General features: G+C 34.4%; 3 protein-coding genes and 1 long non-coding RNA gene across 4 annotated transcripts; 2 read left to right on the forward strand and 2 right to left on the reverse strand.

The window, feature by feature from the left end:
* Window positions 1–458: 458 nt before the first annotated feature.
* On the reverse strand, window positions 459–1,619 carry LOC106402402 (copper transport protein CCH-like). The gene is made up of 3 exons (XM_013843117.3): window positions 1,400–1,619; window positions 954–1,029; window positions 459–872 (listed from the first exon to the last, which is right to left on the reverse strand). Exons 1-3 carry the CDS (start codon window positions 1,406–1,408, stop codon window positions 574–576), a joined length of 384 nt encoding a protein of 127 aa, XP_013698571.2. The 5' UTR covers window positions 1,409–1,619; the 3' UTR covers window positions 459–573.
* Window positions 1,620–4,296: 2,677 nt separating this feature from the next.
* Window positions 4,297–6,214, forward strand: BNAC06G15860D. Its single transcript, XM_013847295.3, has 4 exons — window positions 4,297–4,886; window positions 5,113–5,251; window positions 5,479–5,539; window positions 5,918–6,214. The coding sequence occupies exons 1-4, from the start codon at window positions 4,451–4,453 to the stop codon at window positions 6,050–6,052; spliced, it is 771 nt and encodes a 256-aa protein (XP_013702749.2). The 5' UTR covers window positions 4,297–4,450; the 3' UTR covers window positions 6,053–6,214.
* A 10,263-nt stretch (window positions 6,215–16,477) lies between these two features.
* On the reverse strand, window positions 16,478–18,471 carry LOC125588905. The gene is made up of 2 exons (XM_048760850.1): window positions 18,430–18,471; window positions 16,478–17,333 (listed from the first exon to the last, which is right to left on the reverse strand). The coding sequence occupies exon 2, from the start codon at window positions 17,326–17,328 to the stop codon at window positions 16,618–16,620; it is 711 nt and encodes a 236-aa protein (XP_048616807.1). The 5' UTR covers window positions 17,329–17,333; window positions 18,430–18,471; the 3' UTR covers window positions 16,478–16,617.
* A 5,218-nt stretch (window positions 18,472–23,689) lies between these two features.
* On the forward strand, window positions 23,690–24,467 carry LOC125588906. The gene is made up of 3 exons (XR_007325101.1): window positions 23,690–23,782; window positions 23,934–24,094; window positions 24,204–24,467. It is a non-coding gene; the product is annotated as an uncharacterized LOC125588906 (long non-coding RNA).
* The last annotated feature ends 1,064 nt before the right edge of the window (window positions 24,468–25,531 follow it).

Raw genomic sequence — 25,531 nt, forward strand, 5'->3', positions numbered from 1 at the left:
CGTTTAACTTGTTTGATTCTCATATATATAAGTTTTAACTTTCAAATCATGATACAAGAAAGAAAGAATACGAAAACAAAAAAAAAAATCATAAAAGTGAGAATTTAGCACATTCAATTTTTACAATTTCTAGATCTAGAGCAAAAGAATTGAATTTAGAAAAAAAGGGAGTTGGTTTCCTTGGTTTCCAGAAGAAGACTTGATTTTTTTTTAAAAAAAAAAGAAAAATGAATTATTGGATGGTTCAGTTTCTAATCAGTTATTTCTAGTTAGGAGATGTAACAAAGCTCACTAACTTACTAGTTAAAGCGTTTATTGGTCAATTTAACATGAAAAAGTGCCTTCAATATCCAATATGTCTTTTTGCGTAATTGGAAACTTGAATTGTGTCTCTTAGAGTAAATTTTTCTTTTCGTAAATATTTAAAAAGAAAGTCGGAACAACATGGGTCCAACATCTTGAAAATATTAGGTACGTCGATAAAGCATAAATTTCTTAGTTTTTACAACAACACAAAAGACAAAAAGAAGCATTTCAAATACAGATAAAAAGCCTCATTGTCATCTTTAGTACTTAAACTTGTGATGGCTTAGTCTCAGCTTCTGCGAGTTTTGGTTCAACATCAGCCTTTGCATCAACCTTAGTCTCAATCTTAGTCTCAGCCTCGGTTTTAGTCTCAGCCTCGGTTTTAGTCTCAGTCACGGCCTCAGCCTTAGCCTCGGCCTCAGCCTTAGCCTCGGCCTCAGCCTCCACAGGCCAGTAAGAAGTCTTCTTACCAGTCTTTGAAACTGTTTGAAAAACTGCTTCAGGTTCAACATTACCTTTCACTGTCACCTTTTGCTCCTTTATATCAATGTCAAATGACTCAACCCCTGAGATCATTGCAAGGCATAATAAAAAAAATATTTAATAGAAAGTATTTAAAATCATTAAAAGAATAGGTTAAAAAATACCATCCATTTTTCCCAAGACTCTATTGACGGCACCAACGCAGCCCTGGCATGACATACCAACTTTGAGGACCACAGTCTGCACTTATAAAAAAAAATTAATCCGAAGAAAGTTCGAACAAGATTATATATATAGGAATGTTGATCGGACGAGTCCGGTCCAAAATACATATACATCAATAGGTAATTTTATATCTAAATCAACAATGAAGAGCACTAATGCTGAACAAAAAAAATAATTACATATGCCACTCTAGAACTATATATCTTGATGAGCGTTTATCCTAAACAATTGGTAGCATCTTTTGGAAACGAACACTAAAAGACGTGCTTGCTTGAAGATCCTTGGCTCTTCAAAACATTAACTCATCTTTTTATAGCCAAAAAGAACCAGGAAGAACCAACTGAGAAAAATAAAGAAAGAAAATGGATAGAGAGATCAAAGTCACCTGAGACATGGCTACAATATAAGATGAAACGAAAATGAGAAGCCTTTGAGATAGATGATCCGAGTTAGATAATGGGATGAGAGATCTTTGTAATTTGATGAATGAGAAGAAATGGTGTGTTCTTGATTATTTATAACGCAAAAGCAAAGATTCGTTAGAGGTGGAGTTAGCGTAAAGGAAACGAGCACATTATTAGAATAAGTGCATTTACCATATTCCAAAAGTTTTAGGAAGGTTAGTTATACCGGATGTAGAAAAAGCCAACCAACTTCTTTAAAATCCACTAACCAAAAGTCCAAAACTAGATGTACAAAGGAGCGAAGGACTATCAGGTCTTATTGCAGTACACATCTTTGGTTGTAGTACCAAATACTTATTTTACTAGCTTAACTGTGCGGTATGAATGATATATATAAAAATATTTTTTTTATATATTATTATTTTTGTATATTAATTTACGTATTATGTACATAATTAAATTAGAGTAATCAAATAAATCAAAACAATACATTTTTTTTTATTTACAATATTTTTTTTGTTAAATAAATCAAAACAGTCATTTATTTTATATAGTATATAACTAAAATTTAATGACATGGACATAGATATATAGTATCATTTAATATAAATATTTATTACTGAGAATTCATACTCATATGATAAACACAAAATGTGTGATTTTTTAATGCAACTTTCAAAATTAAAATATTAAAGTTTTAATACTTTTTAATACAAATTTAGAAATTATCATATTTTAGTATTTTTTATATGTTATACAGTTTAATTTTAAACTATATTTAATATATAATATGAATGTCTAGTAAATGAAAGTTTATATTCACACGGTTTATGATCATTTGTATCTTGTTATTACCAAAAAAGTTAAACCATTGATCACAAAATTGTAGTGTGAGACATTTAACATTTTTAGTAATTTATAGTTGTTTTAAAAATTCAAAATATAATATATAATTTTTTTAATTTTTTTTATTATATGGTTAATGTGATTGTTTAATATATTTTAATAATATAAAATTAAACAAAAAAGAGCTAAGAAACAAAAATTGTTATCAAATATTTATTATTCATAATCATTAATTGTCATATTATACGTTAATCATATCGGGCGTAGTTTTTATTGAAAGAAAGTACGAGAATATTCTTTTGAACACTATTTATCAATTTAATAGTTAGTTTAATAAAAAATATAATATAAGTTAAGATACACCAACTTATTTCTCTAGGAATTCTGAATTTCATCTTCACGGTGACACGTATCTATAAAACAATGTTGTAATGTTTCTCAATTAATACGTAAAAGATATAAATAATTACATTTTATATGGGGCCAGTCAAAAGTTTAATTGTTTGTTATTTTATTTGATAGTAGTACAGTAATTGTCGATAAGTGAATTGGTTCATATCATTGTCAGTCAACAATTAGTTTACTTTGCAGTATGCAAAACCACTATTTCTCACCGACTCGAGTCATTAATTTTAGTTTTATCTAGATAGATTTTCAAAGTAAACTAATTGTTGATAAGTGAATTGGTTCATATCTTTTATCTCTATATATTAAATGGTAAGCATTACAACATTTGAATGTTGTCAAGTAGAATTTTTAGAGAAATATATTGGTCAATCTAAATATATATTATAGTTTTTATTAAACTAACCATAAAATTAATTAATCTATAAAAATATTCTTCTTTCTTTTCTTAAATAAAAACTACAGAATTATCTAATATGACTAAAATATATATGACAATTAATGATTTTGAATAGTAAAAATTTGATAACAATTTGTTTATCCTCTTCGTTTGTTTAATTTATATTATGAAAATAAATTAAACTATTAGATAATTAAAATTTAGTTTTTTTGTATATAATATATTTTAAAATTTTTAAAATGGATATAAATTAAAAAAAATAAAGTTTCAAACAACATTATATTTATTTTTAATTATGTTATTCTTGTTTCCAAACATTTCCAAAAGTACTGCAACTTTAATAAGATAGAAGATATAATATTTCAAAAATATGTTGTTATTTATTTTTTCATGTCACTATTAAATAATATATATGTGTCATGATATAGTTAATCGTGTTTTTACCTACCATCATATAAGTAATCATATAATTAATAGTATTTTATACGTACCGTCATATAAATAATCATACATATTATATTTTTAAAACTTAATATGAAATATAAAAATCATAATTTACGTTCGTGTTTGAAATTCCTTTGTATTGTATTTTTCTTAAATATATTTAAAACATTTTATAATGGTTATAAAAAACATTTTAGTAAAATAAATTTTTGAATATATGTATATTTTTGAATCAATTTTAATATAAATCAATTTTAAATTAATATTTTGATTTGAAATATGTATATAAAATTTAAATTTATACAAGGATGTTTTTAGGTAATTAGATTGGGCCATCCATTTTCGTATATTTTAAAGATGATATTTTTCATAATATAATGAATTTCTAATTTTTTTTGATAATATAAGCCCATAACTTTTTTTTTTAATATATTGATATCCATGTTTCCAAACAAAACTATATTTTTTTCTAACTGCTATCTATGTTGGCAAATAAAAGTTTAAAGTACTTTTAATTTAATAAGATAGATGCTCTAATATGATAAATTGTATATTGTTAATTTTTGTAATAAGATAAATCGTATTATTTATAATTATATAATTAATTCTTACTTTAAAAGAATACAAGTCCAAACATTTTATAATGTTGATTGTAACTTAAAAAAAAAAAAGAAAAGAAAAACTATTTTTGGGAATAGATTCATACGAATGTTGTTGATATCTAATGATTTGTTCATCCTTACACTGACCAGTGATCACTACAACATATAGGCCAAGTAATAATTAATCAAAAATGGGCCCACAAACCCACTAACAATAGAATCCTCCAGCTCTCGAGACTTCTCTTCTTCAGAACTCTTCCCCTTTCCTCTTTCCACCCTCCACCTTCCCGCCAATAGCGAGTGTGAATCCGAAGACTCCGACTCGCCGGAGAAATATGGAACCTCACCGTTCCGTCGCAGGAAGACCACAGAGAAAACCCCTCGGAGATTGCACCAACACCATCTCCAGAACTCCCCAACATCCATCTTCTTCTTCTTCCTCCGTCAAATTCGCGAATCCGAGCCTCACGTCTTCTCTCAAGAGATTAGTAGATCAAACCTCCCTCAAGGAGAAAGCCCAAGATGCCAATAACTCATCAAAGGTTGTTCCCGGAACCGGAACCGGAACCGTTTCCAAGTCCGTTAGGCCCGTGACTCGCCGTGCGTCCGCCGATCTGGGATCTCCGGCGGCCACTACGTCTTCTCCTCCCTCGAAGCCGGATGATTTCAGTAAACCAGACGCTCGTGCCGCTTCCCGGTTAAGACCCGTAACTCGCCGTATGTCCGCGGATCTAGGTTTCCCGGCCTCCGCGCCGCCTCGGCCTCGCTCCGGTGAGTGTAATTGATTTCAATTACAATGGGTTTGTTCGAATTTGATTCTAGGATATCGATTTTGAGCTGAATTGAATTTGTGCGCAAGTCTAGGGTTATTGAGGAATTGAAAGGAAGAATCTTTGCTTTGTCACGTTTCTTGCTATAGTGGAAGAGAACTAGTTGGGTTGGGTGTCATCGTCATGTTCCTTAGGCTGATGTTTTTAAGAACTGTGTTATGCTTTAGGTGTTGGTGACAAGGATTTTACTGAGCCTTACTCGGTTTACACTGTTAGAAGGAAGGCTTCTGGGAGAAAAAGGAGTAAAGACGTGTCTTCCTCTAGTGCAATGCCTCGCCTTCGTCTTGACTTGTTAACAAGCCCTGGGTATGAAAACTCATTCAGTGATGTTTGATTGTATAAGTAATGGTAGCTATGGACATGTGGAATCAGGATAGAACATTGTATATGCTCTCTTGTTTTGGAAAGTATCTTATTTGTATGAAATCTAGGTGTTATAACTGGTTTCATCAAACTTGTTTAGCATTTTGTGGCCTGTGTAGAATTCAAGCAGGTCGTTGTTTTAATTAGTCTTTTTGAAATTTGTATCACAGGAAGAGGAAACTTCAAGCAGATGAAAACAAAACGAAGCCCTCAAAAGTGGCTCCCAAAAAGGTAAATTCAAGAAAATTCTAGCCATAAGTATAACCTCTTTAAATTAATACTCTATAAATTAATGTACACTAAAAATCTCTATAAAATAATATAATTTTATAGTCTCAAATTGAGTTTTTGGTTCAATTAGTATATCGATAAATTAATATCTCTATAAATTAATAAAAAAAATTATAGTTTTGGTGTAGTCCCAACATTATTTATGTATAGAGGTTTCACTGTTATATACTTATCAGAAGTGTAATATTTCTCTGTTGCTCTCTATACTCTTTTCTTTTCTTTTTTAAGGTGGATTTTGAAATATTCTCATGAGATTACTTGCTGGTTGCTTTAACGGTGTTGTCCAAATCTAATTATGTATCTATGGTTATATTACAGAGGCAGCGAACAGTAAAGAAGCATAAAGAAGACAATGTGGATCAGGATTATATTGAGCAGCAGAAAGCCTACTTTGCAGAGGTCGATGCTTTTGAGCTGCAAGAAGAAGAGGTATCTAGTAGCGACTTAGATTAAGTAAGGATATCAATGACACACCATAACCCGTTTTGTTCGTATCACTGTATAGCTAAGGCTTCTTCTCACATGGAATATTTCACTGACCCCTTAATACACATGACAAGCTAATCTTTGTGTATACAAAAGATCTATCGGTTTATAATATTTTACATGGTTTTACTGGGAGACGAACTATATAGATATTTATACTGATATACATCATACAATTACAATTACACATCAAAGATAACACTCTGTTCAATGAAGCAAACATCTGACAGAACGAATCAAGAACACAATAAATTAACATATTCAAATTTTGTTCATGTCACCGATGGTGAGAGCTTTACCAGTGGATTCACGCTCCCCATTGAAGAATTTCAACCTTTTCTTCCACCATTGGAGTAACACAGGGTCAAGGTCAAGGTCGGTGACGACCTAAACTCATGCTCTTTGTAACATGACTCACTGGTTTTCTCAAAGAATGCGGTGACGAGGAAAACGAGGATGAAGAAGACGTAGACCCAGAAATATAGTCGGTCGTCGTCTTTCTACTGTTACTGGCCTTCTTGAGGTCATGGAACAGAGACATCGACATGATTCTAGTTAGTTTTGCTCGCACCTTGTTCTGTCTCTTTGGCGTCGACAAAATCCCGGAGGAGTAATAAGACGGAGGCGGCGTGAGTGGCGGGGGAAGAGAGAACTCGGAAAAGTGATTGTGTTTGGGTGTACCTGGCCTTGACTCCCATACGAATGGTACGGAGGCTCCACCATAGTAGAAGGATCTCTCGTCTTGCTCCTCATCGAGGCCAGAGTACTCCATGTCATCTCTTAATCTTCCTAACATGTTACAATGTGTTTGTGTCTCGTTCTTGTCGGATTCAAAAGGTTGTTAGATCTCACACGAACACAATATTAAAGAGAGACAAAGGAGGTAGGGATCTCTACTTGTAGAAGAGTCTTGTTTGCATGGTTATAAGTGTTGATATTTATCCTTTTTTATTGCTATTAATTTATTTTGGATTTTTTTCATAGGAAATAATTCGTATGGATGAGCATATCTATATATATAAAGAAATGTTCGCATCTCTCCCGTGAAACCACAAGCCACGTCATCAAGTCGTGCGTTATGGGAGTGACACGTGTCCCATTTTATATTTGGAGCCAAAATAAATGAATGCAGTCAGGGGTAATCGAACCCAGCACCTCTAGCACTGGTAATTTCTCTTAAAACCACTAGGCTGAAGTCACTTTTTATAAATATGTGGCCGCAAAAATACTTATTATCGTGTCGGCTGGAAGCCCATACTTCTTCTGCTTGTGGCCAGGGCCGACACTAACTGACGTCAAGATGAAGATCGTGAAGTTAAAAACTTTGCTCCAAACAGTTTTGCAATGTTTCCAACCTTTATAACTTGATGCATATAATATATATCAAAATACATTTGTTGTACACGTTTTTATTAGTTTTGCTTTTAAAAGAAGATATTTACAGTTATAAATGTTTTGTGCCAGTGAAGTAATGGTTGAAAAACCTCTATACATATGTCATTTTAAAATAACACTCAACTTCTATATATAGTCAATACATATGTCCATGTTATATTATAGACTAAATATTTTCTCTTTTAAAAATATAGAAAACAGTTTTTTTAGTTTACAAGCAAATGTTGTAGAGCAAGTATGCATTATACAAAATAATATATATTTAAAATCCATACGCAAAAACATAAAAGTTGTTATAGGCCTCTTTCTGACACATGCACACTCCACTATGAATAAGAATTAAAAAGAAAAAACAGTATTGTCATCAAACTTTATCACAAATCCACATTTGTACATCTATAATTATGAGTTGGACAATTAGTTAATTTGATACAATACCAAAGCAAGAATAATCGAAAAACAACTATACCACCGCGTACTAATAAGTAACACATAACATATAACCAAATTTTTGAATCTTAAAACAAATTTCAACTCAAACATTTAGTGAATATCAAATTAACTAATATCCCGCCTGTAGGGCGGGCCGACCCTAGTTACATGTATAAGAAAGATATTTCTCATAATACATAGACTAAGAAAAAGAAATGGTTAGATAATAAATGAAAGGTTGCTATCTTACCGTTCATGTTTATGCATTACTTATCGGAGAGACGTGAGGTTTAATACTTTTTTTTCTGTGGGGGTTTTAATATTATGTTAAATATGTAAGTGTTTTTAATAATTGAATAACCTTTATCAAACAAAAGAAAACAAGAGCAAGAGTCTCAATGCATGTTAACTTGAAATGTAAGAAAATCTGAGACTGATGATATTTACACGTATCGCTGAAAGCATCTCACCGTATATTTGAGGCCCTAATAAACCCATCTCATAGTATTATTTATGCAGTCTTTTGAACACCCCTACAAACAACTCATGTACAGCTTAGTGTATCAGTATAAATTATATGACCAGTGTTTAGTTTTGACCTAATTATAAGTCCCAACAATACGATGTTTTTTTTCGTCGGTTCAAATTTCGTTGGAAGATACGAATGCGGAAACAGAAATAGAAACGTGACTGATAGAAAGAAGGGTTGATCATACTGTTTTACGTGTTGATACCTGAGACCGTATAAAATTAATGAAGGTTGCGATCGTATTTGTACGTGGTCCATTCTCCTCCTACTCAGATTATGCTTTAACTCGAAAGTGAGCACAATCTTTTTTAATATAATTATTGGCCGCAAAGTTAGAAAACTATAAAATTGGTCGAGCTATTTATTTCACGCATACATTTACGATCATATCACATGTGGTCGATATTATGTCAACTTCCGGATTATAACATATCTTTTTAAGCTACGTGTCATCATCACAATCATTCTTAGAATCTTTAAAAAAATATATTGGTCCATCAAAATATATAATAAGTTTTTTATTAAATTAATCATAAATTGATTATTAATGTTCTTCATTGTTTCCTTAAATAAAAATAACGGAATTACCAAATGTGGCTAAAGTATATATGACAATTAATGATTTTGAATAATAAATATTTGATAAAAATTAGTCTATTCTCTATCATTTTTTAAATTTTAACATATTAAAATAAATTAAACAACTACATTAATATAGTAAAAATTTAGATTTTTCTGTATATGTTATATTTTGAAATTTTAAATACGAATATAAATGACTAAAGTTGTCAAAAATCTCACATTGAATTTTTCATGGTTTAAATTTTTTGTTATAACAAGATATAAATGATTACAAAATTATATAATAAGAAGTCTTATTTAATAAATATTAATATTTTTTAAAAATAAATTATGTACCATATAAAACTACATATGTATTTTAATTTCGAAAGTTGCTTTGATTTTTTGTTTGATAAAAAATTTGAACAAATATTGATAACTTAATTATAAAACTTTTCATAATGTTTTTAAAATTATAAATGACTAAAATTATTAAATATCCCACAAAAAAAATTGTTATCAGTGATTCAAAATTTTTGTTACAGAAAATACAAATGATCAAAAAACAATATGAGTATAAAATATTATTTAACATATATCAATATTAAAAATGTACTATATATCTATGTTAATATCATTAAAACTTAATTTTATATCATATAAAATAGAAAAAGTGTTTGTTTGAATTAATAAAATTTATTTATGTCTTTGCACCAATTTAATCATATACGTAATATTTACTGAGTTTTTAATTATCAATATATATGTATTATTTAATAATATGTAAAAGAACATGTAATATGTAAAACTAATCTATATAATATTTATTCCGCGCAAGACGCGGATCTTAACCTAGTGATATCGTATTTGAATACAACCAATTATAAAAAAAAATTCAACAAGAAAATAAGCCTACACTACTTGAGTTCACGTTGTAGAAACAATATATCCATGTAAATATGCAACTATATTTTATGCGATTATATGTAAATTTCAAGAAAAATGATATTGATTGCTGCAGGATAAACCAGGACGATTCACCAAGGTCCCCCATAACACTTAAAGCACATATGAAAGAAGACTTATCCACTGAGATTCTGAGAAAACTAGACAAATCTAACGTTAATATGTGTCGAACATTTTACCAACAAGGCGTTGACCCAGTTTTTCTGTGGAAGCTCGGTTCTCTGGATTCGAAGTCGGGTCTTTACGGTCCGGATAACCCGGGTCATCAAAAAAAAAAAAAGTGTTGCAAGTCTGTTGTCATCAAGGCTTTAGGACGCATTATCATCTTATATATATTTTATGTTTTTTTTGGACAAAACAAATTTCATTCATACTACACTCTTAAGCGATTACAAAGATAAAAGCCTCATCGGACAATCAATGTGCATACCTAATAGATATTTTCTAGAACACAGTAATAGAAGGACGATAGAGAGACAAACTTAACCAATTTTGATAAAAATGTCGAAAGAGATTTCGATGATACTTTTTTTTTTTTTGAACAACAGATTTGAATGATACTACACAAGTAAAACCACAGAAAGCTACACTGTCCTTCAAATTTCTTCAAACTTAAAAATAGTCACAGTAAATTGTGATGTTAAGTTCCAAAACCTCGATTCTCATCCGAATGAGTTTTGTTTTACCTTCTTGCCCCAAAAGGACCATCACATAAGGTAGCAAACATCATGGAGGACAAAAATGTTCTTTGGCTTTGAAATCGAGAGAATAGTACCTCTCATGAAGAGTAATTTTGATGGGGAGAGCTCTGCTACAACTAAGAGAAAGATAGAAGCCAAATCTCTTCGGGAACCTCCGGAAAAGGATTTAGATCCAGAGATAGGTGATTATGATTGAACAAGCTCTTCGGGAACCCTCCAAAAAGTACAGATCAAACAACTGAGAAGGAGATGATTCCACTGAGGAGACCTGAGACAATGAATAGTTCAGTGACTGACAAGGATCCCACGACACTGTATCAGATCTGACCGGAAACTTAAAAAGCTTCCTTGTCAATTGCAGTTCAATCGATGGCAAGACAAGCAACTGAGCCGTTTAATGAGCAAAGATAAACCACAGCGGTGGCAGGTGGTAATTTTCGAAAGGATTCTTCCGTTAAATCCCAAGAAAAGTTCAGATATCGTGAACCCAACAAGTTGACTGACTGAACATGCTGGAACCTTCATCGTAGAAGATAATGTTGGATCCAGAAGAGATAGGTTGATACGGAGAAGACGTCCGGTGGTGATGGGACCAATCTTAACACAGGTCAGAAGGAGGACGGTTTTTTTGTACCGTTAGTGAGAAGACACGAGAAAGCAATGGCTGTTGAGCGACAGGAACAGAAGCTGAGGACTGTTCAGCGAAGGTGACGGCAACGAGAGGGGAGCAAGCTGTGATGGATGAGGAGAGACAGAGAGGAACGCCATAGAAAGAGAAGAATACAACATGAAGGCCATCAAATAGAGAGCGCTGAGATACAGTAAAGAGAGAGATGATTTCGTTGATCTTATTCTCACAGCCTGAGGCCGGAGAAGAGCACGACTGATTAGGTTAGTTAACTGTCTAACTGATTAGGTGATTCGTAATGATAAATAATTACTGTTCTATATAATTTTTGCTCTTAGACATGAAGTATTATTATTTTAATCTTGTCTTTTTTTTTTTTTAAAGATTGGGTACATAATTATATAATTTCTATCTGTATTACAAATGGTGATAAATTGCATGTGACATATGTGATATTTATCACATATGAACACCTTCACAGATAAATTTATTCATGTAACATTCGGATCGACAGATAATTCAGCATATACATTCTCTGCAAGAAATACATTCTCTGGGAATTGAACCCCAAATTTGAGGTAGAATCTTTTAAACTTTTATCATAGACGCCATGGTACTTCCACATGTTTTGAACTTATCTTGGAATTGTAATTTTTATATATATGTATATCTTAAGCCTGTAACCCTAAAGATAGGAAGCTTGTAACTTTCAGATTATACTGCTTATAGGAAAATAAAACATTCTTTCTTTTTTTTTCTGGTCAGCTGAAATTAGATATCATATATAAGGAGGTATATATTGTGAAAAACATAACCAAAGAAGGAACATAAATCCTTGAACACAAAGCTGGCAAAAACCTAGTTCTACAGGGATAGAGTCGTATGTAAGGGAAACATTCATACCAAAACCTAAAATGCAACAAACCACATGTTCTATAACCAAAACAGAAAGCACCTAGGAGACTTAATCTGAGACAAGGAAAACTCAACAAAACCAGACCAACTTCAGTTCTTCAAGACAAACGAACCTTATCACAGATGCTCTTGCCAACCAACGATAACAAATTTCTCCAAAGACCTACATTTTAGTTCTTAAAAAAGAAAGAAAAAAACTTCATGTCCTGCAAGATGAAGAAAACAGATCTCCGAAAGCGGTGGAGTCGGTAACTACGACTTGAACGCACCTAGATCGAAGCTTTTGAAGAGATCTCAACCGGATCTGTAAAGTAGAGCCATGTTGGTTATACCCGTAAATTGTGAATTATATACTTACATAATGATTGAATCGCCTTGCTTTCCTTGAAGAGTATTTCGATCCTATTCCAAACTTTGGATTACACGAAATCTTTTTGTAGGATAAGACAATAAAAATCTCACTCTTGTTCTAGGCTAAGATACAAGAGAAACAAATAAAACTTTAGTTCTTATATGTGTTTCTTCAAAGTCTTTGATGATCTTTGAAGAATGAATCTTTTTCTCTCTCTCTTTCTTACTAACTATTAGTTTCTGATTTTTTCTATCTCCATTTGCCATTGCCTACACCTCCTTATATAGAGAATGAAGAGTTGCAACCAATAGTTGCAATGGTTAAACCAAAAGTTGCAAAGGTTACTGAAGAGTTACAATGGTTAATCACCAAGGGTTGCAATTATCAATTGGTTAATTATCAAAGGTTTCATTATATAGTTGCAATTGTTCATATAAACAATTGCAATGATTCATATATAATATTGCACCCATTCAATTAAATATATAACAATCCTCCCCCCCCATTTAAGTGTAATCATAGATTCATTAAATAAATCATACATATATCAAACTCATGCATAAATGAAAATGTTCGAAGAATTGAATTTTCATCTTAGTGTATTACACATTCCAAATGTCCGAGAATCAGGATATCCTACAGATTGATTCCCTCAACCTATTTTGGGCACATGAAGATAATACACACATGTGTTTCCACACTACTCTAAGTGTTTATACTTGACACTATTATAAGCCATGTGTCCCTATCCATTCTTGAGCGCGTACAAAGCCAAGTCTCAGCTTATTGAAGCGGCATCACTTCACACTCATATAGGTAAATACTTTCACTCATGCACCTGCAAATATATTTTTTCAAAGTATTTATTAAGAATTATATTTCAACCTATCTCATTCTTGCAGGTCCAAGCACATACCTTGGGATGATATTAAAAAAATGTGCTTCAATCTTTAAGTGTAGGCTTTCCACATTGAATTCAGCCTCTAATGTCGTATTAAAGGGGAATTGGGTATCCCACCATTAAAGATTTAAAATGGACTTTAAACCCCATCTCTTTAACCGACTTAATCACTAAGTCCCTAGCTAATCCTTTCGTCAAATGATCAGCTAAATTTTGTTGAGATCGAACAAACTCTATTGTAATCACCCCGTAAGTGATCAGCTCAGGTACTGCGCTATGTCTAACGCTCAGATGTCTAGATTTACCATTATACACTTGGCTATAGGCCTTAGCCAAGGTAGCTTGACTATCTAATACACTCCTAGGATGCTTCTCTGGTTGGAATGGGATAGATCCTTGCAAACAGAGAATCAAAGACTTAATCTGCTTCAAGGATTGTGGAATGAATGGTGACACAAAGAGATGTGAGAGGTCTCCTTGATACTCCTAAGTGAATCCCTTGGATATGACACACCAAGACAATCACTCTTGTGGTTTTGTTAGATATGACACACTAACAAAGACTCAAGAACACTCAGATCTACAAGAAGACTTGCAGCCGTCAGAGAGAGACAAGAGTCTGAAAATAAAAGATTGGATAGTTCTATTAGGGTTTTCAGACACATATTTATAGAGAAGACAAGGAACAGGCTCCTTGGTCTCTAAATGGGCCTTAAAAATAAACCTTATGAAACTTTATAAAACCTTATAATGGTTCTCAAGTCTGGCAGCTTAATTCTCAAGTCTAGCAGCCTAATTCTCAAGTCTAGCAGCCTAATTCTGCTTCATGTTAACAAAGATAAATAATTAAAATAAAGTCTTGAACTGAGATCATCAAATGAGTGATAGGAAAGCAACATATGGCCTCATTAAAAACCTATCTTTGGAAAACCCAGTGGGACAAAACCAAAGATAGGGAAAAAGAGCACACATATGTTACTTGCTCATTTGATGTCTATCTTGGAGCTGAGATGGCTTGAATTGTGGCAAGTGTGTCTTGGTTGATCAAGCTTCTTCCAAGACTCTCTTCTTGCTTCAGTGATGTCTTAAGTAATCCTCCAATGGCTTCTTTGAGTTGCTTGCTTCTGGCTCGAGTCATAGGACCTTCAGATATGGCTAGAGCTCCTCCATCAGCTGGATCATCCATGCTCTCATTATCTTCTTTGTTTGGCTGGTCCATGATCATATCATCCCCTCCCTCTTGAAAAGGATTTGTCCTCAAATCTAGCTCATCTGCAACAAAAGGAGCCAAGTCAGTAACATTAACGTTGATAATCAGATTACACTTACCTTGCAAGCCTCTTTGATAGGCATTGTTGCTGACTGGATTTGTTTGGTAGAAGGAACTGATTCGTTGGGCTCTCCATACTCTTGATGCATTCCCCAAACCCGATTCACACACACTGAAACAAAACAAGTTAGCACATGCGAAGTTGTCATAAAGTAAGAGTCTTATCCCAAATTTGTTTCTGCTCGGTTTTGGATTGTAGGCTGCATCTGGAGGTGCTTCTTTGATGATGATAAAGCTAGGGACGTCTTGGTGGTTATCCTGGTCTAGATCAGGTGGTTTGAATCTCTTATCTTCCTCATTTTTGTAGTTTCTTCTTATATGCTTCCAAGCTCTCTTAAAATCTGCACATGGCTCTTTTGACAAAAACAAGTGCATCATATCTCTATAATCAGTGATAAAAGAATTCTTGAAAACATGATCACTTACATTAACATACTCACCTGGTCGCCATAGATAGAATTGAGATGTTCTAAACTCAGAAAATTTCAAACAAAGCAAACACAGGATCACCCGACTTCTAAAACCCATAACTATTTCATCTGAGAAGCTTTGGACATGATTCCAATTCGACGTGAGACCCAGATGAGTTAAGTTTCTATTGCAGTCGAGTTTGTTGCTTAATTCCTTTTGGTTGTTGAGATATGATCCTCGGACTGCTCCTATGTCAAAGCTGGCGGCTAGACAGTTTGATTGTTGCGTCTCCAACTTAGCCAATGACTCATAATTGACACTCTGATCATTATGGCCCCTCTTTTCGAAAAGTGTAGACCTCAAAACAATTTTACCTGTTCCAACAGCAAGCAAATCAGGTTTCATATTTTTCTTTGAGTTTAGATAGTTACCTCGGGTTGGTTTATTTGGAGATTGATGTAGACTGAGTCCATCTGGTGGTTTCTCCTTGATTTGAGAAAAAAACATGAGTTCTCCTCCTGCTCCAGTAATCACTTTACCATTTACTCTAGTGAAATCTCCATCTCCACTCATGGTTTGACAATCTCTGAAATGGTATTGAAGCTTTTGCAAATCTGGTGGCTTCCACACCTTGACATGATCAAGAAGCAAGGCATTTTTATCAGCTTCCAACTCTTTATTACCCCAGCTGGTTCTAGTACGAGCAGAGCACTCCCCAAGGATTATAAATATGCTGTCATATGCTCCAGGTTTCCAAAAGTAGATCTGTAACCTTCCAGTCCAATCAGAGTTAAGCATATCTCGGAAATGATCCAAAGCGATATGTTTTGCAAAATGGACAATATCTTGAGGATCAGGTGGCCATTTGCTTCGTTGTTTGGTTTGTTGGATCAAGGACTGAGTGGGTAACACTCTCCAATTGGTTTCATAGTGAAACTCTTGCTGAGCTGAATCACTTTATCTCATGTTGGTAAAAGATCATCAAAATCACTTGTGGGTGCTGCCGATTTCTTCTTAATCAATATGTCATTGTTCCTGTGATCCCACAAGTCTACTCCAGGCTCAAATACAACATGCTTCAAGCCCAGTTCGTGTCTTGAGAGCTCCACTTCTCTGGCCTTGCTCCAAACAAAAGGTCTGATCAGAAAAGTACCTAAGAAGGTCTTTTGGAAATCATATGGATCAAAGACAATTAGTTTAGTCAATCTGTGAGCTGCCTGTGGTTCCCTGGGTGTCTCCTCTGCTACCATGTCTTGTTTGAAAGGAACCATGAAGTTCTGAATAGGCTGCTCTTTTTTCTGAATGATAGATGATGATTCTTTGCCTTGATCTCCTTGAATAGATGTAGCTGATACTGGCTCTGCTGAATTAAGTTCTGAGACTGAAGTGATTGACTCCTGGTTCTGTTCTTCTAAGGATGGACGTGTGGTGTAGGTCTCTCTGAGTTGTTTCTCAACATCCATAACCACTTAGACAGCTTCTTTATGTCCTCCTCACTGAACCAGCTTGTTGTCTTGCTAGGTAAACCAATAACACTGGCTGGAATTGATCTCATACTGACTTGTTGTTTCTGAACTGAGTTTGCAGAGCATGGCTTTGTTTCAGACTGTTTTCGAAGCACTTCCTTGTTGTACTGTCTTGGAACATACTTAGGACGCATCAAAGCCCTTAATTTAAGCCAGGTTGTAACTGGTTCTTTTCCATAGTGTCTCCTAGATGACACCAATTGATTCCACCAGCTTGAAGCATAACCATAAAACTCAGCAGTAGCCATTTGAACCTTCTTTCTTTCAGCAGAGTGTTGACAGTTAAAAATCAACTCCATCTTCTCTTCCCACTCCACGTATGCAGCAGGGTCAGCATCACCATAGAAAGGAGGGATTTTTAGCTTTTGATCAGCCAATTTATCTTTGTGATTGCTTCGGCCTTCATGCCCACGTCTTTGTCTCCTCTCACTGCTTCTAGACTCAAAACTCTGACCAGTAGCTTGTTGGAGTTCCTGTCTCAACTCATGCCGGAATTTATCAAGGCTGGCTTTCATCTTCTCCTGCATCTGAGCACTCATAGCCTTAAGTAAAAGCTTTTCATCCTTAGTGAGTTCTCCTTTTTGATCTCCTGCCATGGTACCTGAGACAAGAGAAAGACTAAGCCAGTAAGTAGTTCGAAATCAAAATTAAATAAGGAAAACAAACAAGAGATGAAACAGATTCAGCACAGATCTAGAATAAAAATTCTCAGATTTATCACATTCAAAGCACAGAACAACAGATCTATCAATATTGAACTCAGATTGAAAATAACAAGCTCTAAATCAGACAATAATCAGATACTCAACCTGAGATTAGATATAGAACAGTTTGACCAAAAACTCAAACAGATCAAGAGAAACTCAACCTACTCAAGCCCAAATCGAATCAGATTCAAATCTAGACAGAGAATTTCGACCACAAACCCAAACAGAACAGATCTAAAAAGATTAGAAGAATTTCAATTTTTTTTTTTTTTCAGATCTAGGGTTCATAAGAAAATTTCGAAATTGAAAATAGAAGTAGAGAGTTTAGAAACTTCCTTCCAGAGATTTGCTCTGATACCACATAATACACTCCTAGGATGCTTCTCTGGTTGGAATGGGATAGATCCTTGCACACAGAGAATCAAAGACTCAATCTGCTTCAAGGTTTGTGGAATGAATGGTGACACAAAGAGATGTGAGAGGTCTCCTTGATACTCCTAAGTGAATCCCTTGGATATGACACACCAAGACAATCACTCTTGTGGTTTTGTTAGATATGACACACTAACAAAGACTCAAGAACACTCAGATCTACAAGAAGACTTGCAGCCGTCAGAGAGAGACAAGAGTCTGAAAATAAAAGATTGGATAGTTCTATTAGGGTTTTCAGACACATATTTATAGAGAAGGCAAGGAACAGGCTCCTTGGTCTCTAAATGGGCCTTAAAAATAAACCTTATAAAACCTTATAAAACCTTATAAGGGTTCTCAAGTCTGGCAGCTTAATTCTCAAGTCTAGCAGCCTAATTCTCAAGTCTAGCAGTCTAATTCTGCTTCATGTTAACAAAGATAACTAATTAAAATAAAGTCTTGAACTGAGATCATCAAATGAGTGATAGGAAAGCAACATATGGCCTCATTAAAAACCTATCTTTGGAAAACCCAGTGGGACAAAACCAAAGATAGGGAAAAAGAGCACACATATGTTACTTGCTCATTTGATGTCTATCTTGGAGCTGAGATGGCTTGAATTGTGGCAAGTGTGTCTTGGTTGATCAAGCTTCTTCCAAGACTCTCTTCTTGCTTCAGTGATGTCTTAAGTAATCCTCCAATGGCTTCTTTGAGTTGCTTGCTTCTGGCTCGAGTCATAGGACCTTCAGATATGGCTAGAGCTCCTCCATCAGCTGGATCATCCATGCTCTCATTATCTTCTTTGTTTGGCTGGTCCATGATCATATCACTATCACAATGGATAGAAATTGGTGATACTGGTTTCGGCCACAATGGAATCCCGTACACTAAGTTTCTTAGCCACTCTGCTTCTTTACCAGCAGCTGCTAATGCTACGAATTCTGACTCCATAGTCGAACTTGTAATGCAAGTTTGCTTCTTGGAAGATCAAGAAATGGCACCTCCCCCAAGCAAAAACACCCAACCACTTGTAGAAGAATGATCTTCTATGTTGGTAATCCAACTTGCATCTGAATATCCTTCTAGCACCGAAGGACATCCGACATATGTTAAACCATAATTAATGGTTCCTTTCAAATACTTGAGCACCCTTTTTAAGGCTTGCCAATGTTGAGTACTAGGATTACTAGTGTATCTACTCAACCTTCTTACAGCGTAAGCTATATCTGACCTAGTGCTCGTCATGGCATACATTAAGCAGCCAATCACTTGTGAATATTCAAGTTGTGATACTGCTTGTCCTGCATTAGGCATAAGCTTCACACTAGCATCCATGGGAGTGCTCATTAGAGAACAATTCTCACAATTGAACTTCTTAAAAATTCTCTCAATGTAGTGAGATTGTGTCAAAGATAGTCCTTTAGTTTCAAGTTTGATTCTAATTCCAAGAATCACCTCCGCCTCCCCCATGTCTTTCATTGCAAAATTTGATGACGAAAATGCTTTTGTAAGCTCTACTTGTCTAAGGTCAGTACCAAAGATCAGCATGTCATCAACATACAAGCAAATGATTACGCCGTTACCGGATTCGTCAAATTTGCTATATAAACACTTATCCGATTGGTTTAACATGAAACCATTTGATAAGACAACCTCATCAAACCTTTGATGCCACTGCTTAGGTCTTGCTTTAGCCCATACAATGATTTGATCAACTTACACACCTTATGCTCATTACCAGACATAACAAAATCTTCAGGTTGCTTCATATACACCTCTTCTTCCAAAATACCATTTAAGAACGCTGTCTTAACATCCATTTGGTAAATCACATGGTTATTAATTGCTGCCAAAGCAATTAATAATCTTATAGAAGAGATCCTAGCAACTGGAGCATATGTATCAAAATAATCAATACCTTCTCTTTGTTTAAAGCCTTGAATAACCAATCATGCTTTAAACTTGTCTATTGTTCCATCAACTTTCATCTTTTTTTTGAAGATCCATTTGCATCCTAAAGGCTTGCAACCATGTGGGAGATCCGACAAGACCCAAGTATTATTTCCCATGATGGAGTCCATCTCATCATTTATTGCTTCTTTCCAAAAAGAAACATCCTGAGAATTCATAGCTTCACTATAAGTTCTTGGATCATTATCAATATGATAACAATATGAGTGTTGGAAACCAATCTCATCTCTTGATCCTTCAACTAAATATATTTGAAAATCAGGACCAAATGATTTTCCAATCCTTCCTCGTTTGCTCCTACGGAGCATAGGTGATATGCCAGGAGGCACTAAAGTGTCGTCTCCTTTATTGGCTCTACTTGAACTTGGTACCAAATCCTTTGGCATAGGTATAGATGAAAACCGATTTTCATCAAGTATTGCATCTCTTGATTCAATTACAGTGTGAACTGCTACTAAATCATTAGGTTCTATTACATAAAACCTATAAGCTTTGGAATGCTCTGCATATCCAATAAAAATGCAATCAAAACCATTCTCTCCCAAAGTTTTTATTTTGGGTTGGGGTAGTCTTACAACAGCCCTACATCCCCAAACTCGAAGATAATTCAAGTTTGGTTTTCTCTTATACCAAAGTTCATAAAGGGTAATTTTGTTCTTTTTGTTAGGAACTTTATTTGATAAATAGCAAGCCGTTAACATGGCTTCACCCCAAAATCCGTCACTTAATCCCGAGTAAGATAACATGAAATTAACCATTTCTTTTAGGATTCTATTTTTCCTTTGTGATACACCATTTTTTTGCTGTGTATATGGAGCCGTAGTTTCATGAATAATGCCTACGGATTGGAAATATACATGATCATAATACTCTCCACCTCTATTAGTGCGTAACTTCTTAATCAAACCATTTTGTTCCAATTCAACCTCAGTTTTATAAACCTTAAATTTATCTAGGGCCTCATCTTTAGCATGTAATAAATACACATAACAGAAAAGAGAATAATCATCTATAAAAGTGACAAAATACTTCTTGTTTCCTAATATGGTGTAGCATGCAAATCACATAGATCACTATGTATAAGTCCTAGCACTACAAAATTTCTTACAATACTTTTAAATGGTTGCCTAATTATTTTTGTTAACATACAAGTACTATATTTTTCTAAATTTATATCAAAAGTAGGAATTAACCTGTCTTTAGACATATTAATCATACGATTATAATGTACATAACCTAATCTAGCATGCCACAAAGATAAATCATTTTTACTAGAACTTGTCATATAAACAGAATTGACAGCTTTATTAATATTAAGCATAACCATTCCATTACAGAAATATCCAAATCCAACAAATATACCACACTTCGATAATATATACTAATCGGATTCATACACTTTTTTAAAACCACATTTATTTAAAATACTACCAGAGACTATGTTTTTTCCCAATTTCGGGTACATGAAGTACATCCTTGAGATCACGGGTTTTTCCACAACTAAACTCTAACACCACTTTTCCACGACCTAGGATAGGGGCAGTTGACTCGTTTCCCATATGAAGTACGGATCCATCTTGAACTTGCTCATATGTAGTGAACCATTCACGATCCTTGCAAACATGTGTTGTTGCACCCGAGTCAATCCACCATGCCACTTCATCATCCTGCACATAAAATGCCTCATAAATCTTTGATACATAATTCACATTAGAATATAGTTTAAAATCATAGATTTGACCTTGATGAGTGGATGGACCTTGGTCCTTAGACACTTGTCCCAAATGGTTTTTTCCCGCTTTATTTTTATCATTCCCTACTCGGCAATCACGACTAAAGTGACTCGGCTTGTTACAATTCCAACAAATGCTCTTAAATTTTTTGTTAGATCCATTGTAAGTGTTGTTATTAAAGGATCGTTTCCTCCTATTCTTATTCTTAGAACTCACACCTTCCTCCATCATATTGATGGAAGAAGTACTAGCCTCATTATTTTTGGGTTTTCTCCCTCTTGCGTCCTTAAAGATTTCTCTATGCGCAAATGGCTGCCAAGTTGTACAAGAGACAACTCTTCCTTTCTGTGTTTTAACGTGTGTTTAAAATCTTTTCATGAAGGTGGTAACTTATCGATGATGCTCGATACTGAGATGGATTCGTCCATCTTCATGTTGTGTTGTGCAAATTGACCTAGTATACAAAGTAATTCATTGTATTGCTCATAACTGGCCTAGAATCAGACATTTTGTAATTATTAAAATTACTAACAAGGAACTTCTTAGTAGAAGCATCCTCAGCCATGTATTTTGATTCTAACGCATCCCACAACTCTTTTGCAGATTCGACATTCTGATAAACATCAAAGAGAGGATCTGACATACCATTGAGAATATGGCCACGGCATATGTAATCGTCATTTTCCCATTTAAGTTGCTTCTATGTCTCATCCAGAGACTCATTCTCAGCATCCTCCGGTACAGTAGGCATAGGCATGCTTAGAACATACACTACATTCAGATTTGTGAGGAGAAAGTGCATCTTCTTTGGCCATCTCCGAAAATCTACTCCTTCAAACTTATATAACTTTCCAAACTTTGATGTCATCTCTCGCACCGATACACCAGCCATATTTCACAAGAAAATACTCTTTAAGATTGTTTGTTATATTGGGTTGTAACCCGCAAATTGTGAATTATATACTTGGATAATGATTGAATCGCCGTGCTTTCCTTAAACAGTATTTCGACCATATTCCAAACTTTGGGTTACACGAAATCCCTTTGTAGGATAAGACAATCAAAGTCTCACTCTTGTTCTAGGCTAAGATATAAATAAAGGTTTAGTGCTTATATGTGTTTCTTCAAAGTCTTTGATGATCTTTGAACAATGAATATTTTTCTCTCTCTCTTTCTTACTAACTATTAGTTTCTGATTTTTTCTATCTCCATTTGCCAATGCCTATACCTCCTTATGTAGAGAATGAAGAGTTGCAACCAATAGTTGCAATGGTTAAACCAAAAGTTGCAAAGGTTGGTGAAGAGTTGCAATGGTTAGTAAAGAGTTGCAATAGTTAATCACCAAGAATTGCAATTATCAATATGGTTAATTATCAAAAGTTTCATTCTATAGTTGCAATTGTTCGTATAAATAATTGCAATGGTTCATATATGATATTGCACCCATTCGCTTAAATACACGCCATGGAAAAAATGATTCAATATGGCTAACGGCAGACACATGAGGAGAAGAAAAAGAAAATATCGAATTGGAAAGAATCCAAACCTATCATCATTGAAGAAGAAAGAAGAAGATCGGCTGAAAGAGGTTTCAAAAATCTCTGAAACAAAGAAGGTATATATGGAAATCTAGCTAGGGTGAAGAAGGAAAATTATGGCGTTTGCATCAACCGCACCATTGAACCAAATGATTCGGTGCCTCAGCTTCACTGTAGACGCGAACCAGCCAAATCTAAAATAAAAACTCCCAAATCGATTTTTAGATCCACCAAAAAAATGAAACTTACGAATAAAAAAAATTAAAGAAAAAGAAACATAACAGAAAAAGAAGAAGAAACCTAATTCTAGTGCTATGATAGCTACCGGAGCCAGTGACAAAAGCAAACGGCAGCGGCTTGAGGGTTAGAGAGAAGCAGGAGACTTTTGGTTAGAGAAAGGACGAAGTTGAATGTTAGCTAAAATTTTGAAGAAAAAAAAAACACTCTTTATACGAGTTTGGAGCTGACGTCAATGTGTCGATATCAGAATGATGACGTGGCCAACACTTATAATGCAATCTAACGTATCCAATAACTGAAAACCACGTGTCTTTGTCTGATGTTGCCGTGTATCCCTAAAGAAGCTATTCCAAAAATAAAGAGAGGCGTGGGTTAGCAAAATTATTGTCTGATGCTAGTTCGAACTTCCCAACACGTGGGCTGGCTTTTCGCCGTGTCGACTATCCGACGGTACGTTCGCACTTTTAAATTAGGTTGCTTTGCTCGATTCGTGAGAATAATCGAAAAGATAACGTCTTTCTCGCATTTTTTTAGTTTCTTTCGAATGCTGTAAACACTCTTTTGCTTTGCTTATATAAAGGAAAGGATTTGTTGTTTATAGAAATGCAGATCAAGATTTTGAGAAAAGAAAATACAAAGATCTTCGTATTCAGCGGTCAATACATCGGCCTATTGATCTTTAGAAAGATTGGTCGTCCATTGTATGGCCCATGGACCGTCGAAGTACATCTGGTTTGACGGTTCAAGTCACTCTAAGCCATGGTACCTTTATGCAATCATTGTCATCTCATTCTTTTATTTGTTATAGATATGGGGCTATTAATACATGATTCTGATCAAGTTAATACATATATACGAACTATAAATGCAGTTAAATGTAATCTCACGCTAAGCCATATGGAGAAGGATAAGATCAGGAGATCTCTAGCATGGATGGGATTGTCGTTATAAAGAAGGAATATACATATTTTAAGCTTATATTCGGATTATAATATAATTAAGTCAGATTGAAATTTGAATTAGTGAATTGTTTTCAGTCTTGTATCAATATATATATGGAAAAAAGTTCTCTAGCTACACAAACTATTGGGTAATGTATCTGAAACCTACTGAATTATTAAAATGTGTTCCAAACTACACCGACTCACTGAAATATGTTGAATTCATCATTCAGGGCGTAATTAGATCTAATCAAAAGTTCTTGGCGTCAATCGAATTCTTTAAACTTTTATCCGATCCAACTATTAAAATGACCCGATCCAACTCTTATGTTTCGTTTCCTCTGTGATGATAAAAAAAATATATCAGAAATTGGGTTTCTTCACACACCCGAGTCATTGCGCTACATGTTCATTCGTTTACAATGACAACTGCATATAAAAACCTTGAGAATGTCTCAAGAAAATTGAAACAAATGTGGTGCAAAGAGAATAACAATTGAAGTTAACACCTTTGTCACGTTTCCACAGCTTCAGGAACATCATATGAGAATCCATTGTTACTTCTTCCGACAACTAAAATCCAGGAAAAATCGTATCCCAAAACAAAAACAAAATTATTAGCACAGAATTGATTTTAATTTTCTCAGACCGAACAACAAAATTTTCCGATAAAGCTTATATTAAGTTTTTTTTGGAACAACCCTTGGTCTCTTCTTAGGTCTCCTTGGAGGTCTTTTCTCAATCATGTTCGAGAAATTCTCTGAAGATGTATGGTCAAGACGGAGATGTAGTCATTCATGAAGCACAACATGAACTACGACATCAGACAAAGATACCAGAGTTGGTCGAGTCTGTTAACGAGCATTCAAGGAAGATTTACTGAAGAAGTCAGTTTAAAGAAAGTATTGAAGAAGAAGCAATCGAGTTTAGATGAAAGGAAGATTGGCTTATTCGCTGAAGGAATAGATATGGAAAGTTTCCATTAGATAGACTTTACATCTAGGGTTTTTCCTCTAAGAATATAAAGAGCAGTCTTGGCACTGCATGGCCGTTCAGCACACAGAGAGAGTTTTTAGCAATAAGAGGTTTGCAAGTCCGAATAAGGTGAAGCAAAGCCACTAGGGGTTAAGAGCTTGAGCGGTTCATTGACTACTTCAAGTCTGTGAACGAGTGAGACTAGTCAACAAGTCAAGGTTTGTCTTGAGCTTGCTTGAAGGATTGCTTTTGAGAAGAACTTGTATGTGCTTTTAAAAGGATT

This window comes from Brassica napus, chromosome C6 (genome assembly GCF_020379485.1).
Source record: "Brassica napus cultivar Da-Ae chromosome C6, Da-Ae, whole genome shotgun sequence".
NCBI classification, from domain to species: domain Eukaryota; kingdom Viridiplantae; phylum Streptophyta; class Magnoliopsida; order Brassicales; family Brassicaceae; genus Brassica; species Brassica napus.

Coding starts and splice junctions, on each gene's coding strand:
- BNAC06G15860D (XM_013847295.3), top strand. CDS start 4,451: ATGGAACCTCACCGTTCCGTCGCAGGAAGACCACAGAGAAAACCCCTC. Junction 5,252..5,478: donor GACTTGTTAACAAGCCCTGG/GTATGAAAACTC, acceptor TTTGTATCACAG/GAAGAGGAAACTTCAAGCAG. Junction 5,540..5,917: donor CAAAAGTGGCTCCCAAAAAG/GTAAATTCAAGA, acceptor GTTATATTACAG/AGGCAGCGAACAGTAAAGAA.
- LOC125588905 (XM_048760850.1), bottom strand. CDS start 17,328: ATGGCAGGAGATCAAAAAGGAGAACTCACTAAGGATGAAAAGCTTTTA.
- LOC106402402 (XM_013843117.3), bottom strand. Junction 873..953: donor AGTCTTGGGAAAAATGGATG/GTATTTTTTAAC, acceptor CAATGATCTCAG/GGGTTGAGTCATTTGACATT.